This window comes from Salminus brasiliensis, chromosome 10, assembly GCF_030463535.1.
Source record: "Salminus brasiliensis chromosome 10, fSalBra1.hap2, whole genome shotgun sequence".
Classification (NCBI taxonomy): domain Eukaryota; kingdom Metazoa; phylum Chordata; class Actinopteri; order Characiformes; family Bryconidae; genus Salminus; species Salminus brasiliensis.
Genome location: NC_132887.1, coordinates 38,261,568 through 38,280,867, shown reverse-complemented (window position 1 = coordinate 38,280,867; position 19,300 = coordinate 38,261,568). Strand labels below are relative to the sequence as shown.

The 19,300-nt window shown below is 44.9% G+C and overlaps 1 protein-coding gene across 8 annotated transcripts in view; it reads left to right on the top strand.

The window, feature by feature from the left end:
• Positions 1-19,300, top strand: part of arhgef10 (Rho guanine nucleotide exchange factor (GEF) 10) — a 99,136-nt gene that overhangs the window by 9,118 nt on the left and 70,718 nt on the right. For 2 of the 8 annotated variants that reach the window (XM_072690042.1, XM_072690036.1), the window contains exons 1-2: positions 4,071-4,347; positions 17,729-17,846. In XM_072690042.1, coding sequence (XP_072546143.1) covers positions 17,810-17,846 — 37 coding nt within the window. In that variant the 5' untranslated portion in view covers positions 4,071-4,347; positions 17,729-17,809. Of the gene's footprint in view, positions 1-987; positions 1,317-4,070; positions 4,348-8,319; positions 8,488-17,728; positions 17,847-19,300 lie in introns of those variants that run through there. The other 6 variants (XM_072690041.1, XM_072690040.1, XM_072690037.1 and 3 more) reach the window with 6 other exon arrangements.

Here is a 19,300-nt window from a genome sequence, read left to right as displayed (position 1 = left end):
TTTGACTTTTGTGCCATTTCTTCATCAGCATCAGCTTCTACGCTTCTGAGAAAACCTTTCAACCTTCAACTCACATTTGCTGTGAGGAGGATTTGATTGCATTCTGCCTCAAAGTCTCAAATCTCTCTATTAATTCTGCATTCTAATGCTTTATGTACACTATATGTCCAAATGTTTGTGGACACCCTGTCTAATGGATGCATTCAGCTTCTTTAAGGTGCACCCATTGCTGACATGGATGTGCAAATGCACACACACACACACACACACACACAGCTTGTCTAGTCTAGTACAAAAGTACTGCCAATAGAATAAGACTCTGGAGCATTCTTTTACGTCTAAACGTTTGTAGACGCCGGCTTAGCTCAACAATAAAAAATGAATATGAATTTTGTGCCAATTTCTTTCTGCAGTAGCCGCCTCTATGCTTCTGAAACTGAAACTTTGAACTAGATTTTGGAAGGATTTGATTGTATTCAGCCCCGCAAGAGCATCTGTGAGGTTGTGGGCTGATGTTGGATTGTTAGTTCTGCCTCTCCAACTCATCCCAAAGGTATTAGGCCAGAGGTTGGTGATGCCTCGGAGCTGATGGTCTTAAACTGCAGGTTAAGAAGTTCAGCTGGTTCTCTGGCTCTGCAAGTAGAGGGTGGTGGTCCATTGCATCTTCTGTGTAATTGCATCTTCTGGCCACCAGAGGGCGACAGAACGCCGCACTCTGCCCGTTCCAATGAGGCGGAATTCACCTGTGGGCTACTGGTGGCCAGTTTACTGCATAATTAAATAAAATAAAAAAAAGATAAATATTTAAACTTGGTTAAAATTCACTCTAGCTTTGTTAAACGTTCCATTCTAGAGATATTTAAAGATATTTTGAGTAAAAAATGGTGGAATCCCTTTTAAAAAAGCCCGCTGCTATTTCAGCTCTGAAGACAATTCGCTCGCTTCTCTAATCAGATCTCAAATTTTGCTCTATTTCTGTGTTGTAAGTTGGGTTGGAGAAAGATCCTGGACCGTCTGGAGGTCCCCAAGGTCCAGTTTGAGAGCCACAGTCAGGGTACAGCGTCGTGGTTCCGTCCACCAGTCCTTGAATGTGTAATTCCATCGTCTGGCCACCAGAGGGAGACAGAACGCTGCGCTGCAGCTCAGTGAGGTGGGGACTGGTGTTGGTGCTGGGAGCTGGAGATGAGGATGTTGGATGGTTTCATCAACTTTGGCTGTTGTTTAAAACTGTTTCTGCATGTCATGTATTCCTGTATGAGTACAGGAGCATCTTTGAGGTGTGAATCTAATAAAAGCACAATTAATTCTCATATAAACCTTCCAGCCTTCCTCTTACAATGAAAAATAAATGAATAAAATTAGCAATAATTAAGCTTGATTACAGTCCAGACTGAGCGTATATACAATTAAAATATTTTTAGATTTAAATGAGGGTCGTGAGTTTGAATCCCGAGCTTTGCCATCAGCAGATGCATCGTGCTCTCTCTTGGTGGGCTGCCACAGGCATCTAACAACATGTGTGGTGATGCTGGAGACCCGGCGCTTTCCTCCAAACGTTTTGGCTGCCTGGCGATGTTGCAGCGGTGGCAGTTGGAACAGGGGCGGTGGCTGGCTTTGCAGGTATCGAAGGAGACTAGTGTCTGGAGCGTGTCTACGAATGTATGGGTTGTTTGGCAGGACCTAATCACGAGAAAAAAGGGAACACTGCAATAGGTGCAATAATTAATACATTTACAACCTGGGGACATAAAAGTTCCCCTACTTCAAAAATCGTCAAAGTTCAGTAGAATCTCAGTGAGGATCTGCTAAGCTTATCACAGTCCTCCACCCCCCCACCCCCAAATGCAGTTCACAAACAGCCTCTTCCCCTCCCTTCATTGTTATTCGCATTGTTAGCCTCTTTGCCTGCGTCTGTTTGTTCCTGTATCCCCCTCTGTGTGATTGGAGGGTGGTGCCCAACACCAAGGCCTCAAACCCCAGCCCAGTCATTAAGCCCTGCTCGTAGATTTACACTCGTTCTTACTGGAGCAGTTCAGCAGCTTTAAGCAGTCACGTTCAGGTGTTTCTGTACCTATGGCGCTCCAGGCTCCAGGCTCCAGGCACAGTGTAGAGTTAGGAGTCTTGCCCAAGGAGTATTATTGGTGCAGCTGAGTGATGTGCTGCAGAAGGTTAAGGCAGTATTGCTCCCCATGTGCTAGATCTGATGGACTTGACTGGACAGGTTTGTGTACAAGGCACAGATGATCAGATCAGACCCACCTGAAAGTCATCTGAACATTTGCGAACGTGTTCCCGGACTGCTGGACCCCTCACTCCCCAGTTTAAAACTCAAACGCTGCAGCCGAGGCCTCCGTGGGTCTGTTAAACGTATCATTGCACGCTGTGACCGCCAGAGGGCGACAGGGTACCGTTCTGCAGCTCATGAGCTAAGAACACCTGGAACCAAGTCTGGGGGTGAAGTTGGGTGGGGATCAGTCCAACATCCTGACCTCACTTACACCTCACTTGTCGTTGAATGCAACCAAATCCTCACAGCAATGTTCTTCCAAAATCAAGCAGAAAGCCTTTTTCCAAGCCTTATTCCAACAAAAGCAGGATAAACTCAGGTGTCCCAAAGACAGGCAGGTTCTGTAGTGCTGTTAGGTGGTTACCATGGTATCCCAGATGGTTGCCATGGTGTTGCTAGATGGTTCCTGTGATTTTAGCTATTTACTTGCTGTCGTATCCCAGTATGTGCGTGAAAAATAGGTTACACAGGGTACACTAGATGGACAAAAGTATTTGGACATATTCTTTTGAAATCAAGCATATTAAAAAAGGAGTAGTGAGGATTTGATTGTATTCAGCAACAAGAGCGTTGATGAATCGCCGTCCCATTTTCATTCCCAACTCCCCAGCTCACCCCAACAGTATTGGATGGAGCAGCATCACTCCAGAGAACACAGTTCCACATAGGTTTAGGCTATAGCGTTGCTAAGCGGTTGCAAGACGGGTGCTATAGCGTTGCTATGGTATCTGACTTGACTGCTATGGTGTTGCAAGGTGGTTCCTGTAATGTTAGCTATATGGTTGATATGGTATCCCAGGTTTTTTACAATGGCATTGCTAAGCAGTTGCAAGACAGGTGCTATAGTGTTGCTTTGGTATCTGACTTCACTGCTATGGTGTTTCTAAATGGTCACTATGGTGTTTCTAGATGGTTCCTGTGATGTTGTGTTGGCTATGTGGTTGATATGGTATCCCAGGTTTTTACAATGGCGTTGCTAAGCGGTTGCAAGATGGGTGCTATAGTGTTGCTATGGTATCTGCCTTGACTGCTATGGTTTGCAAGGTGGTTCCTGTAATGTTGGCTATGTGGTTGATATGGTATCCCAGGTTTTAACTATGGCGTTGCTAAGCGGTTGCAAGACGGGTGCTATAGTGTTGCTGTGGTATTTGACTTAACTGCTATGCTGTTGCTACATGGTCACTATGGTGATGCTAGATGGTTCCTGTGATGTTGTGTTGGTTATGTGGTTGATATGGTATCCCAGGTTTTTACAATGGCGTTGCTAAGCGGTTGCAAGACGGGTGCTATAGTGTTGCTATGGTATTTGACTTGACTGCTATGGTGTTGCAAGGTGGTTCCTGTAATGTTGGCTATGTGGTTGCTATGTATCTGACTTCACTGCTATGGTGTTTCTAAATGGTCACTATGGTGTTGCTAGATGGTTCCTGTGATGTTGTGTTGGCTATGTGGTTGATATGGTATCCCAGGTTTTTACAATAGCGTTGCTAAGCGGTTGCAAGACGGGTGCTATAGTGTTGCTAGGTGGTTGCTTTGGCATCCTAAGTGCCTCAGTGGTTGCTGTGTTTGGGTGTTACTTGTGCCAAACGTTTGCACCCCGGATAAAATAATAGATTAGTAATAGATTAATAATATAATAAGATGATTACAGCTGCATTAATTGGTATTAATTACAGAGCGCTTTAATGACTAATTGAACGGCCCACGCTGAGAGTGCAGATGCGCTCCAGCTGTTCACACGGCCACCTCACCGGTCACGTGCTCCGCCCTGGAACGCGTGTGTCAGACTCTCACCGTCTCTCGCGGTGGAATGTGATGGAGTCGCTCGGCGGCCAATCAGCAGCGCGGCTCGGGTGTCTCCACCAATGGGCTCGCAGCGGGAGGCGGGCTCTCGCGCGGATCGTTTTGCAGCCATGGGAACGCGGAGAGAAAGTCAGCTAAGCTGCAGAGTCCTCCGAGAAGCGGCGAGAGGGGCGGTTTAACAGCCCGCTGAACAGAGTCCGCAGCCCGGAGGAACCCCGGCCAGCGCTGCATTCACCCCGGGAGTGTCCCGAAACATGGTGAGTGCAGCCCGACCTCGCAGGGTTTGGAGGAGTTTCGGGAAATTCGCGTTAAAAGTTGGGGAGGGGGGAGAGGGGCTCCGCAGCCCGGCCGCTCTGAGAGAGTTTACGGGCGCGAGCGACGGCGGTTAGTACTTAGCGCCGGTGTTATGCTAGCTGGCTAATTTACCTCAGAAATAGTTAGCTAGCTAGCTAGGGTTCTAGATAGCTATCTAAATAGTTAGTTCCAGGTTCCAGTACTTTTTTTGGGTGGTGTTCTCGAAATTCGCTCAGATTTTGGAGAGCTGAAGGAGTGGCTAACGTCGCGGTTCTGACTCGTTAACTACTGACAGCTCAAAGTCCTCATATTTCCATATTTCCAGGCAAAATGTCAACATTAATTTGGTAAAAAATGTTAACTAATGTCTATAATCCAGGTAGGGAGCTCACATTAATCCAAAAACAGCTCCAAAAAACGACCGTTAAAATCCCCATCACAAATGTATAGCGATAGCTAGGCAGTCGAGGCTCGTGTCCAAATGTTTGTGGACACCCCTGCTAATGAACACATTCAGCTATAGCTATAAAGTTGCACTCGTTGCTGAGACAGCTTGTCTAGTCCCTGTAGAGAAAGAAGGAGGTAGATAGCTACTGCCAAAAGAATAGGACTCTCTGGAGCAGATCCACGTGACTCCCCATGCCCCGATGCCAGGCGTGGGCTAGAGGGGTAGCATATAAAGCCCCCCAGCGTTGAGCCGTGGAGCCGTGTATTCTCTGGGATGATGGATGGTGCTCCATCCAGTCCTTTTAGGATGAGTTGGGGGGTGTGGGGGGGTAAACAGTAGAGACAGTTACTCCAACAAAAGCAGGGTCAACTCTGTTTAATATGAATATAGAAGTCACCGAGCAGCTGTCCTAATACTTTTGTCAATGTGGTGTATTTTTTTGGAGACAGCTCTGACAGACACTTAACCAGCAGTTTCCTCTCCCAATTGCAGATGTGGCAAGTCCAGCTAGCTAACTAATTTAGCCAGCTAACGCTAATAGAGTCGACGCAGTAGCTAGATAGATAGCTAAGCTGGGAGGGATTGGACTCTCTAATTGATCATTTTTTTAAGTATTTGACAGTTTTTCTCTCTATATAAAAATGAGCACTGCTGTTTCAGACATTTCTGTAGTCCTCAGTTTGAGAAAGTCAGCAGTTAAAGGAGTAGCTACACAGTTTACAGCCACTGTTTGTTTACATCAGATTGAGGCTTCGTGATTGGTCATTTACTTCTAATTTTAGACAAAGAATTAGACTTTAATTACAGTTCTTCCTATAAAAAAGTCTCCCAAACACCCCATTGGTTATGATTTTTAAAAATAATAGTCTGTATGGCAGTTCTGTCCTGCTGTAAACCTCCAAATCTGAGTGATCTACCCCCCCCCTGTGAGGGAGCTGTACTACTGTCTGCTCCATATGGTGGATATGGTAGCTGGACAGATTGCTGCATAGGTAGTATAGAAGTAGCTATATACTTCATGAAGGGATGAAGGATCTCCAAGTTATTTTCGGACAGTGCCAGAACGCTCAGAAATGTCTAATTTACCTGCGTGTTAATTGAGTTACCTGTATAGTCCGTGGTGGAGAACACTGTAGAAAGTCTGGCTGCTCCACGAAGGTCAGTTTTGTCGGCCTTGTCCAGCATAAAGGTGCACGCTGCATGTCCTTCAGGGGCACATCCATTCAGTTTCTGGCCTAATGTTTGACGTTTCTGGTGTTCACGTCCTTGATTTCAATGAGAAACTCACTTTTTGCTTCTTCTGCGCTCTCCTAGACAGGGGTCTTCTGATGATTTCGTGGAGCAGCCACTTTTGGTTGCTTATAGTAATGGGTTTCAGCCTTTCTTTTGTTTGTTTGCTGGGTTCACGCTTTTCCTGCATTGGTTGTGTGTTTTTTGGCAAAAGTCTGAACCGTTCTGTTTGAGGTATGGAACCACAACAACTCGAGGCAGTACCCGGATGCTCAGGTGGTTCTTCGTCTGGTTAGATTGTTCTCAGGATCTACTTCAGAAAAGGTGATCTTTAAAAAGGCAGTAAAAACTGGAAAGCCTCTTATCTATGGTTCCACTTGTGAAGAGAACCCTTTGTTGTAAGGCTTCTTTCTAGAACCTTTTCATTACGTGGAGGCCCTTGAGTAATTGAGTAAGGTTCAAACATGGTTCTCCAAGGAACCATCCACTAAAAGTTATCTTATATGGCATTATGCTTTTTTTGTGGAAAAAATTGCTTTTAAGGAGTGAAGCAATTTTTTTTGTTTTCCATCCAACATGCCTACTCTCTTCATTAGAAGCTCTGTTGCAGGTGCTCAGCTCTTTCTTTCTAAAACATCTCCGCACCTTCAAATCATGCTCTCCAGTGAAGCCCTCCAGGAATGTTCGTTTCGGTTATACCTCCTCCGTCTCACCGTTCTTTTCCAAGCACGCTAGTTTCCTCGCTCTCGGAGTTGCCGTGCTTTTAGGAATTCGCCGGCCTAAGGGCGAGGGCCATTCCTGATGCTGGTCAGATATGAGAGAGCTGAGAGAGCGAGAGCTGTTTGATGGGCTGGTGTATTGTCTGGCGCCATGCTTGTCCAACTCGCTTTGCATCAGCGTGAGTCAGGGGCCAGATTTGCTCCTGCTGCTGCTAATTTGCTTAGCAAATAACAGAGTCCTGTGAACCAGAAGCCCCCCCCCCACACACACACCCTTTAAGCCACCTAATCAAGGTGTGTTTACTAAAGATAGTGGTTCTGTATAGAACCCCAATAACTCAAAGAACCACTTTTCAAATGTTTCTGGATGGTTGAAAACCTTCATAAGACGGTGGTTCTGTATAAATGGTTCTATATAGCATCAAAAACGGTTCTGCTGTGGTGATGATGATAAATAGGGATGCACTGAAATGGGTGGTCAATGCTGGTTTCCAGGTTTCATTTTCCATGTACAGCCACTGGCCAGCCATAACATTAAAACCACCTGATGTGAAGTGAATAATATTTGAGTTATATAATAGTTCTTAAAGATGATTTGTTGTTGGAAGCAGGAAACATGGTCAGGCGTTAGAATCTGAGACACTTTGGCAAGAACCAAACTGTGATGTTCGAGACGACTTGGTCAGAACATCTCTAAAACATCAGGCAGGTTTTGGGGGGGGTCTTCCTGGTATGCAGTGGTCAATATTTACCATTAGTGCTCCAAGGAAGGACAACCAGGGGTCATGGATGCCAAAGGCTCATTGATGAGGCAACGCCTCACAACTTACAGGATAACTTAAAGGATTTGCTGCTAACATCTTGGCGCCAGATATCACAGGACACCTTCAGAGGTCTTGTGAAGGCCATGTTGTGTAACTGTAACTTACTTGTTAATACATTAGTGATGCAGTAAGTGAACAGGGTTAGTTAACAGGAGCTTGAGAGAGGATAGCCTTACTACTTAAGAAGCTCTTTGAGTTCTACCAGGTGTTTTCAAGTAGGGTGGTGTATCTGGAGTACTGATGCAATAGGTGGAGGAATTAGTGTCTATGTAGGGAAAATGAGCAATCTGGAGAACAGTGATTGAGTAAATCAGTTGTCCGAGTCACCACCACACCTCATGCCCAACTCCCTAAGTCATCTCAGAAGTATTGGATGAAGCAACGTCCACTGTTACAAAGCTCAATTCTATTGTTCTGTTATACCCCTCTCACCCACACCTACCGTTAGACGGTGAATGCATTCATTAGAAGGGGTGTCCACAAACATTTGAACAAATAATGTATGGGTGTTTGAATGGTTGGAGAAAAACACAGGTGGATTGAGGCCTAGTGTTTAGACTGTAAACAGTGACCTGTCATGCTGAGGGGAAGCTGTTGTTTTTGCTCAGATTTTTAGCCTTTCTCTTATGCAACACTCTTGAGGCCATATCTGCTAATCGCTAAAGCTACCGCATCCAGAGGGCCTGTTTCCAACAGCCGATGTTTCCTTGTGAGCCCCTGAGAAGCAGATGGAGAACCCGTGACATTCTCTGAAGGCTGTGCAGTCATGCACTTCTAAATCCCACTGAATCAGCAAGTTCCATTTGGACGGCTAGACACCGAACCAGCACCTTCCACAGGAGTACAGAACCTCCTCAGTAGCAGGAGAACCATCAGTTCCTGGTAGGTCTGTTTTAGTAAAGACATCTACTAAACCTGGTCAAACCAACTGCGTAGGCTATTTAGCCTTGTGGCAAAGAAGAGTCCTAACACTACATACTCTTACCTGTGTAACATGCACTATAAGTCCAAATGTTTGTGGACACTGGTTCTAATGAATGTTTTCAGCCACTTTACGTTGCACCCATTGCTGACACAGATGTGCAAAGTACTGCCAGTAGAGTAGGACTCTCTGGAGCAGATAAACTTGAACCTAATGGCACCATGCTGCCTAATGCCAGGCGTGGGCAAGGCATGGTAATCATCCAACATCCTGACCTCACTGTCGCTAAATGCAATCAAATCCTCACTGCAATGCTCCACAATCTAGTACAAAGCCTTCTGTAGTTACTCCAACAAAGGCAGGATGAATGAGCAGGTGTCCTAATACTTTTGTCCATATAGTCTAATTCAAATGTAAGTCCAATCTAGATCTCGACACCTTTCAGGCGAATCGTGGCGTCTCTCGTGCTTAAACAGGATCAGGGTTGGGGTCATGTTCTCTGCTCTTTTCCAGTAGATCCCATTGAGCCCAGTATGCCAGGGTAGTCCAGTCGTACCCACACAGGGCCGGTGTGGCCGCTGGTTGTCATACCAAACAAGCTGGAGAATGCCAGATTCCACATGTGTAGTCGGGTGGTCTCAGTCTGGACACTCCTGCAATACTCCGTTTGTAGTCACAACAGCTGGTCCAGAACTTGTGATGTTGGAGCAGGAGAGTGAAAAGCAGGCGATGAGCTCAGTGATTAATATCTAACATACACTCGCAGACTCTTGCATCTAAAAGCCTGGAGAGGAGAGGCCAAGAAGGTTTCTTATCTCTGCCTGCCAAGGAACACCAGACAAAACATGGCTCTTCCTCCTGGAGTTAGATCGCAGATTTTGTGCCTCTGAGAACCGATGTGGAGAAGATTTTGGATGTTTTTTTGGTAGTCGTTTTAAATTCATCATTGCTAAGCTGCCTACAGATGGAAAGGTGGGTTCCCTGAGGACACTGTGGTGTCATCTCATAAATATGTTTGTAATCCGAGCATGGGTTTGGCTTGTTCTGGAGGCACGAGACACTACATGCCCATTGATTAGTTCAGTCTTGAGCAGATTTGACAGCACATTGATCTTCACCATACTTACTGGTGATACTGTATCCATGGTGCTTGAAAACTTGCCAACCATTCACTATTGCAATTGAAAGAGCACAACAGTAGAGTGGTGATTTGGTAGGTGACCCATGCCTCAAGGCCACACATTTACACAGAAACTTTTTTTCCCCCCCACACCCTGTATAATTACAGTTATTACTGCCAGGCCCAGACTGGCATTGATTGCCCTGTGTCAGGTCAATAATGTTACACAGCAAAGTCATTCTCCACAACTACAAACCAATCAACAAGCTATGTTCGAGGTTTTGTGATGCCCCTATTAAAAAATAATCTTTGATAGGGCACCTCTGGTCAAAATTTCTGTTACTGTGAATAGTTAAGTGAGTAGAAGATGAACTGAATGAATTTCATACAGGCATAAACATTAAGATGAAGTATTCTTTTTGATATTGTAAGGAATATTAATGTATTATGTATGTTTTGTACAGTTTTAGAGTGAAAAAAGCAAAGATTTGTAAGCTAGGGTTGAGCAGTATAGCCATAATACTGTATACCACGGTATTTATCTCCAAATTCACTGGAGTTAATTCATCAGTTTTTAATATCTTAATCTGCTCTATCATAAGGAGGCAGGGTTACACGTAGGAATTAAGTGATGGACACTTCCAGCCTTGGTTGGAAGAGGTCGGCCGTCTGCAGGACCTGCATGGCGCCCTTTCTGATCATTACATGACGTAGCGGAGTGGTACTAGAGTTGTACTTCGCTGGGAAACTGGGTATCCAGGGGGAAACTCCACTCTGCTTCTGCGCTGTAAGCTCAGTGAATACGGTCTGAGATACGCTATGGCCTAGAAAGTAGGCTGGCAAACAAAACTCCTGAAAAAGACCTAATCAGAATAATTAAGCAGATTCTGGAGTGGGGGTGCACTGTTCTACTGTACCATCAGATACATCCCTTCTTTTTATTTTCTTGGATAAATGCAGAACTACTGACGCTTCCTTCATTACATCCCACAATTCAGTAATGGGGATTTAGAGGCTTTATCTCTGAGGGTTTTTTCTCTCAGTAGAAACGACAGCTTTACATTCTCCTGTCAGCGACAGTGATGAGTGTGTGTGTGTGTATATATGAGTGTGTGTGTCTGTGTGTGCGCGCACAAGTGTGCTCTGGTCAGTTTGGTGTGACTGCTGACAGTTGTTTTAATTGCAGTGGTTTGTTCTTAAATAAGCAAGACTGCCTCTTACACTCTCTTTCTCTATTCCTCTCTCTCTTGCTCGCTCTCGCTCAGTTTACTTTTCCCTGAGGTACGTGTGCGAGAGAATGAAAGATGATGTGGAGAGTGTGTGGCCACAGTAAACTGGGAGCTGTTTAGGCTGCACAGTGTCCTCCTCCCCCGTCATAAAACTGGTGGCACTGCTGGGCTTGCTGTCAGGGGGGAGTGTTAAAGAGCCCATATCATGGAAAACGAAACTCTCCTTGCTTTATTGAGTGAAGTAAGGATCTGACATGGAAAGATGTTTAAGTCCAGATATGGAAACCAAGCTGCGAAAAGAGCCTGGTTTCAATTCAGTGTTTTTATGATGTCATGGCAAGCAGCACTCTTTGGTATGTCCACCTCCGCGGCCTGCAGCAGGTTAGCCGTGCCCGTTCTTGTTGGAATTACAGGTGTTTTAGCCTGGACTGCTTTGTGAATGAAGCAGCAGAGAGCAGAATTATTTCGTTTTTTTAGTTTTTTTGTAAAACAAGAAATTTCAAATGCACATACAGTATATCTGCTGTTCCAGCACAGTTTGGCAGGATTTGCAGAGTGTTGTAGCCCAGACAAATTTTCGTATGTAGTACAATACAGCGCAGTCAATCAGAACAAAAGCATTTTACGTAAAAAAAAAAAGAGATGGAGTTCCAGAATGGCCAAATCAAAGCCCAGATCTGAATCCTGGGTAATTTAAAACGAACAGTGCATTAAAGAAACCCCAGCTGAAAGAATTCTGCATGGAAGAGTGGGAAAATCTTTCTTTCAGTTGATGTCAGAGACTGTTAGACAGTTATAGGAAATGCGTAATTGAGGATGTTTTAGCCAAAGGGGGAAATACCAGAACAAAAGTAAATTATGCACAAGCATTTAACCAAAAAATAAATCCCCAACCAACCTCCCCAAGAAAATCATTTGTCTTTTTTTTTTTTTTTTTAATCCAATATCATTTTTTTAAATTGTATCAGAGGGTGGTTAAGGGCAGTGTGAGACTATCTGTCCACAAAACTAAAGCTGAAGCAGAGGTTCATTCCAGTAAACCGACCAAGGAATGTCTCAAAAGAAGGGTCAGATGAAGTGACCAGAAGTAAACCGGGTTATTGGCACGGTCTGGTCTAAGTTCTAAGATACAGAATGATGTTACTAAATTGTCTGGTTTTGTTTCTTGGACCTCCGGGCTTTAAAATGTATGTCAAGAATTAGCTTACATGCTCTTTAAGTGGACAGAGACTACAGTCTCAAAAATGGAGAGTAAATTGAGATCCATAAACGCGTTATAGGAGAAGCTTAAAGTGCTGAGTGATCTGTGTGATTTTGGGAGAAAGAGGAGGTCTTTGTCATTGAGAGAGAAGAGGAATGTAGAGGGGCGAGAGAGATGGTGAAAGCGAGCAAGTTGAGGGGATATTAGTATGCACTGGCTCTCTGTCTCTTCTAAAAGGCTTTGTCATCCCATTCACTCTCTCTGTGCAGTGATTGGCTGTGGGGTCACACTGCACTCTGTACAGTAGAGCAGACAGAACACAGGTTCAGCACAGCAGGAATGGATCTACAGATCAATGACCCTGATATTTATACATTCACCCCTTTTATTAATTGTATAGATTTGTACTCAGTCCACCTGGATCAGGTTTGCAGAGATATGAACATTATTTCTGTACAATTACAAATGCATCGAAATGAACAATATGCAGATATTTTAGTGCAGTACTCCAGCATCGTAGAGTTTAAGAAATATACCATTTAATATCAGTTTGAGAATTTAGTAAGATCTAAATGTCTGTCTGACAATATATTTTTCATTTATTTTTATAGTTTTATTATAACCCTTGGTTTTAAGGACTTGAGAACTGGTTTGGATTCTCACAGCAAATACTTTACTCCGACTCGCCCCTCAGATACTCAAAACTTGACTCTGATTTCAAGAACCTTAGCGATATAAGATTACACTTGGACTCGCACCTCACAGATTTGAGCATTAGCTTAGATTCTTGTATCAGACACTTGATACTTTACTCAGACTCTGGGATATTCAAACCTGACTCAGACTTGCATCTCAGAGACTCGAGACTTGACTTAGACTCACACTTAGACTTGACTTAGATTCTCACCTCTCATACACATGTGACTTGACTCGGACTCGTACCTCAGACTTGTGAATTGACTGTGAATTGTAAAGAGGCTTGAGGCATGATTAAGACTTGAACGTCCAAGAACTCAGAAGACAGTGGCTTGTGAACATCACCAAAAGATCTTGAGAGTAAGAAATTCAAGGTCAGAAGATCTGTCATAATTATCATAGAGGAAAATGTTGATCTACAATGTCAAGTTACACCTCAGAACAAGCAGAACCTGCTGCGACAACTAAGAGAATTAATGATTGCAGGAGTGGAGATTGTTTTTCGAGATATAAAAATTATCCTGGGTCAGCAGTTTTTCACTGGGAAGCGTGAACTGGTGTGTTTGCTTTGGCTCATTCAAAGAGCCATCCCCAAAGATAGCTACTGCCAGAGATTCTAGCAGGGGAAATGATTCCCTCTGTCCCTCTTTGGCTTAAAAGGGAGTTTTCAGCAGGTTTAGAGAGCTGATAGTCTGAGAAAGCTGCTTGAAGAGGTTTCTATCGCTTTTAAAAACACTCATAGAAAGTACTGTTTACTTGTGTGTTGCTGAATTGCACGGTGTTTGGATCCCCCCCAAAACAAATTCTCTGCCTTACTGCCAATCCGTAAATGAGTGTTTCCTTCTGGAGTGTTTAGCCGCCCTGTTGTGCTCCAACGACTTGTTATGACACGCTACGTCAGCTCTGTCATCAGAGTGTTTCCTTTTTGAGAATGTGTGTGTCATCATCACCGTCCTCCTCCTCCCTGTCTCTGTGGATGAGGCTGATCCTGAAGGAATGCTCTCGGGCTGGAGGTGGTATTGCCTGGAGTGGAGCGCCCTTAGGAGTAAAGCCTCTTACACCTCATTCACTTTAGTTTTATCAGTTGTTGGGAGCCTGAATCTTTCAAAGGAGCTATGCTGGGAACTTGTAAATCCAGCTGCGGTTTTGAAAGGAGGCAAAATCCAGATTACAGATTCTGATGAAGATCTTCAGCCTTTTTTGATGGGAATTCCAATGGTGGAATACAAAGAAGGTCAAAAACGGGCCATGGGTGCAAGGCTAAATTAGACGTGACCCCTACTGGGCAGAAAGCTCTGGTTAGATCCAGAACGAAGTGTGTTATTTGGTGGTCACGCTAACAATTGCTTGTGCCGGGTGACATTTACACACAACAGGAGGTGTTAGCAGAAGTCTGAGGTCCTCCTGAAGATCATTGGAGAGGAAAAGCATAAAGCTTTGGACTTTACTCTGAGGGTTTTCAGTTTAGGAAGCATGTTTCCAAATCTGATTGGATGAACATGTGAACACATTTTCTAGGTAAACTGTATTGCCTCTACCAGTCGTCTCCACTGAGGGGTGAAAACATCTAAATGTTGGCCCTATCAAGAGTTTGCAGGTTCAAGGCCCAGCTTTGGTGGATCAGTGTGGCTTTTTATTTTTGCGTGGGAAAGTAAAATCGGATCTTATCTGGTCACAGAATGTTATTCTTTGGTATTAGAAATGTGTTAATTTCCAAAAATCTTTTGGGCCTAGAAGGCACTTCAGGTTCTCCACAGCTGAAATGAATACTGTGGCTGTATGAGTGATGAATCTCTTCTGTAATTTCTAGCAGTTAAGTGCATGATCTCATCTCATTTTCTTCTTTTCCTAACCCAAATGTAGACCTTCAGCTTGGCGTTCCCGTCCCAAACTGTCTATTCCTTCACCTCCTCCTCAGTGTGTTTTGGAGCAGTCTCTTTTTCTCTCTCAGTCTACCACAGCAGGACAGGGAGGCTCTTCAAAGGGTCTGTAGACTAAACATGCAGTTAGCGCTAGCTCTCTCTCTCCCCGTCTCTCTCGCAGCACTCTGTGGTAATCCAAACGTCTGCTGTGTTTGACTCTGAGAGACGTGACTGTGTTCTTGTAACCGATTTATAACATTTTTCTGACACCTTCTTCTATGGTGCTGAAGTCCTAACATCACAGCATCTACATATCTGTTTCAAGGAATCCGGGTTTGCCCCATGTAGTTACCCCTTTACTCTCTGAGTGTGCTTAAGAGTGGGCAAAGACTAGGAGATTTAGGCCCAAGGCTTTGGAGTGTGTGTTATGAGCAAATAACCGTGGCCTAAAGGTTAGAGAAGTGGGTTTGGGACCCGAAAGGTTGCTCACTTGAGCCCCAGGACCAGCATCTAAAGCTGAGGTGCCCTTGGTCAAGGTGCCCAACCCCCGATCACTCCCAAATGAGCCAGCAAGTGTTCTCATAGATGGGGTATGGGGCGGACTATCCATTGTAGCGCTACAGCCATTCGTGGCTATTGACCGCGCTGACTCTCTGGATGGGTAGGATTGCCCTCCTTCTCCCCCATCACAAAGCTTGTTCCCAGCCAACATGCAGGGTTCATAGGGGTGGAACGTGGGCTAGGTGGGTTCCAGGTGGGCATTGGCTCTGAGTTTGTTCATTTGGGCCTCCCAAATGGGTCCCATTGTTACAGCCCACCTTAATCTCACATGTCTCCCATTTAGACTTCCCAGTTTCCAGTTAGGCTACTCACACAGGCCCCTCATGGGCATGTTATCTGGGTTGAGCACCACCGATGTTGCATTAGCAGCTGTTCAAAAAGTTGTGGGCTGGCTTCATGTGGGGATTTGATAAGACACAATTTGCCATTGTTCAGTGTCCTAGAAAACAGGTCCTATTGCTTGTTTTGGACACTCTAAAACCACCCCTGCCGCTGTATTGTTTAGCACTGACTTCAGAGCTGTATGCAGTACCACTGTGCGACATGTGTGAGCTGCATGTACTAGGATCCTATTGACTACTATGGGGAGAAAGAGACACAGCCTCTGCTCCTACTGACCCTGTGCTCTTGTGTCATGGAAGGCCCCTACAATTAGCCCTCTATTTTATCTATTCCACAGAATGACATCACTGTTTCTCTGGCCTACTGCTAGTGTGTAAGAGCGAGATGGAGACATATAAAGAGAGAGAGACATTGTCTGAGTGATTAAAACGGGTGAGAGCAGAATTTGTGTGGAGGGTTGGTCCCTCTATCTCTTTCCCTTTCTTTCATGTTCACACTTTTGACTTCCCTTCTTTGTTCTTTCTCAAAAAGGAAGAAATTACCTTGAGGATATTGTCATGTGGTTGTTGTTTATGTAATGGAGTGTTAACTGCCACAGGTTTTTTTTTCATTAGCCCCATGGCTTTTCAGATATTATAAATGTGGAGACCGGTCACTGGTTAAAAATAACACTCAGCATGGCGTCCGTTTATAGATATATATACAACAAACGACAACAACAAAAAAATCCTATTCGCTTGCTGGTTATGCCGCGACCCGAGAAGAGCCGAGGATGTTGTGACTCTACTGGGGAAACAAAACAAACATTAGGTAAAGATTTCATGGAGCAAATTACTTCCTGAGCTGAGCCCCAGGTGTCCGCGCAGTCTAGGCACGCCCCTGACCACAGCCGCAGCGTAGTCAATTGAGAACGGCTAAGTTGAAGGGAGCAGGATCGCCCCATCTGCATTTAATTGTTAAAAAACAAACGCACAAGCGATTAGATTTGCTTTAGCCGGTTGATGATTTGCCTGGGAATTGATGAAGTGAGCGCTGTGAGATCCCAGCAGAGATACAGCTGGAGTGAAGGCTGCTCCATTAACCACAACTCCTCTGCACAAGCTTTTCCATGGGCAGAACATGTCATTATGGGCCATTTACATGCAAGAGTTTTCCACCATTAGCTACACTGTTCACGGCTTCACTGTTGGCCTCTTGACAGCTGTCAAATGTAGGGTGCAAGTAGTGCACTGTCTTAGGAGGACGGCCGCTGTGGCTCTACTGGTACTGGTACCAAGGCTCCTTCTATACCCCCTGATTGCTGCTGCAACTGTGCTGCAACAATTGATTTTTAGTTGGTCATCATTCTTACTGTATCCTGTTCCATCTTTTTGTAAGGCTCACAGATCATTTTTTTTAATCTCTCTGGAAATTACTTTCATGTGGACCCATGATGTGGACCCAATCTAAAAGTTCTGGGCTTCCCAGGTCATTTCATAACCATGTTCATGCAGTTAGGATAATTGGAAATCACAGGTTTTTATATTGAGGCCTGTATTTTCAACATAGTCTGTCTAAATATACTTTAACTTAGAAATTCTCAGTTCAGATGATACGATTATGAATTATCTGACATTTAAGTGATATTGCACTCTGTGTATTGTAGCACGTAGCAGCTACCAACCACTTGGAAAGTGCAGCGCTATTGCCAGCATCGAGCGTCCAGTCCATCCCTGGGTTGCTTCATTAATCACAACCTTTTCCATGGCAAAAATCCTCTAATTAATCATTTACACACAAGAGGTTTCCACCTCTTTCTGACTAGGTTTTAAATGTCTGTCATCCACCGCCGCTCACCAGTGGCTGACCATTGGCTGACCATTGGCCTGGTGTCTGTGGCTAATGAGCCAACTTTCCTTGTTGTCAAGAAAATAAATGCAGGTCTCTGATACAAACCAATTTGACTGGAGGATTAAGGTGCTTTGGGTGGAAAAACCATGAAGCTCCACTCATACATGCAGCTTGAACGTCAGAAGCTAAGCCTAGCTCCCTCTCTCTAACATAAGTCCTCGGCTTATCTCGGCTCTACCGCAAAGCGCTCTGAAAGGACTGTGTTCTGTGCATTCTTCTGGGGGTGTGTTTTTATTGTTACTGCGTCTTCTTGTGTGTAGGATTCTTCCTCACTTTTCTATCTCCATCTTCCTCCTGCAGGTGTGTATGTGTCTGTAAAGCAACCCTCCATCTGAAGACCCCAGCAGACCCTAGGCTCAGTCTTAGAGTGAAGCTTCCAGCATGGAACAGGAGGACTTCCCTCCACCTCCTCCTGACAGTAAGAACCACCCTTTTTCTATTAAAGTGATAGTTTGGGGTTGAGGCTACTGCCGTTTCCTAAACACACCCATAATTCAACCAAACACACTTGCCAGAGTTTCCCCTCCGGAAAAGATTTGGGTGTTTGTTAACTAATGAGCTCCAGCGCTATACCAAAGAAGAAAACTTCAAGAAGACACACCCCAAAAAATGTGTTGACTGATGGACTGCATCTGAAATAAGTAGAAATTGTATGTTTAATTTTGCTCATTAAACCATCCCTGTGGTTTTGCTGATGCTGTGTGACTACTGAAACAGTTAGTAAAGGGAGACGGAAAGGAAGAAAGAAAAGGCCAATAAGCAGAAACGAGCGTAAACACATTCCATGCCTCGGTCACTGAGGAGCGTGTGGGCTGCTGTGAGGGGGAGAACGAGAGAGTGCAGAGGAGGTGGAGATATGCAGCACTGCAGCCAGAACACAGGACAATACAGAGAGAGAGGGACTGTACCAAAGCTTAGTGAGCAAAAGAGGGACTGTATAAAAGTGGAGTAAAGATTGGATGCAGTCGCGGACTGAAGGCTCGCATGAAGAAGGACGGGACGCCAAGGTCACACAGAAATGAAGCAATAAAAGAGGTACAGTGGGGCTGCGTTCCAGGGAGATGACGTGGGGTCGTAGGGTAAGCTATAGTGGCCAGCATGACGGAGCAGTATGGAGGAGAAGAGAACAGATTCTACATTGTGTTATGAGTCAGGAAGCCCCCACCATAGCACACCCCCACCCCCCTGGCCTTTCTTTCTCATTCTCAATGAAACAGTGCACTCGCTACCACGAGCCAGCGCCTTCTTTTCCAGTCAAATGCCACATTAGAGCTAGAATCCCAGACCTCCCAGATCTCCATCAGACGGAGCATTAAACCCACCTACCTAATAAAGTGCAAGTTCCCACCAGGGCTGTAGCAGTAGCACCTCCTTTTTTGAGTGCTTTAAGTTGTGAGGTGAGGTAGGGCCTCCTTGAGCATTAAAGATCCTTGGGCGCCCATGACCACTGTAGTCCGTTCACTGTATGTCCTTTCTTGGACATTCTTCTTGTAGGTACTGACCATGGCATACAAGTATCACCCCACAAGACCCACCCTAGTCTTCCAGTCATTTATTAGTGCTTTATTGTGTTGTGGTGTTCTTCATGTGCGCATGAAGGAGCTGCAGTAGTCATGATGAGGGACTGAGAGGAGGAGCACCTGGGTGACCTCGGTATAGAGAAGGTGTTGAAAGAGAAGGAGAAATCTACAGCCCGAGTCAGGTTTGTAATGTGATTTGAGAGTGTTTCTGCAGTTAGCGTGACCAGAAGCGGATGGCAAGATCACCAGAAGGATCCTGTGGTTTCAAGGATGTGCAGAAGCTCAGTCTTCCCAGCCAACATGCTCATGTGGGGCTCACATGGGTAGAACGTGGGCTAGGTGGGGTCCAGGC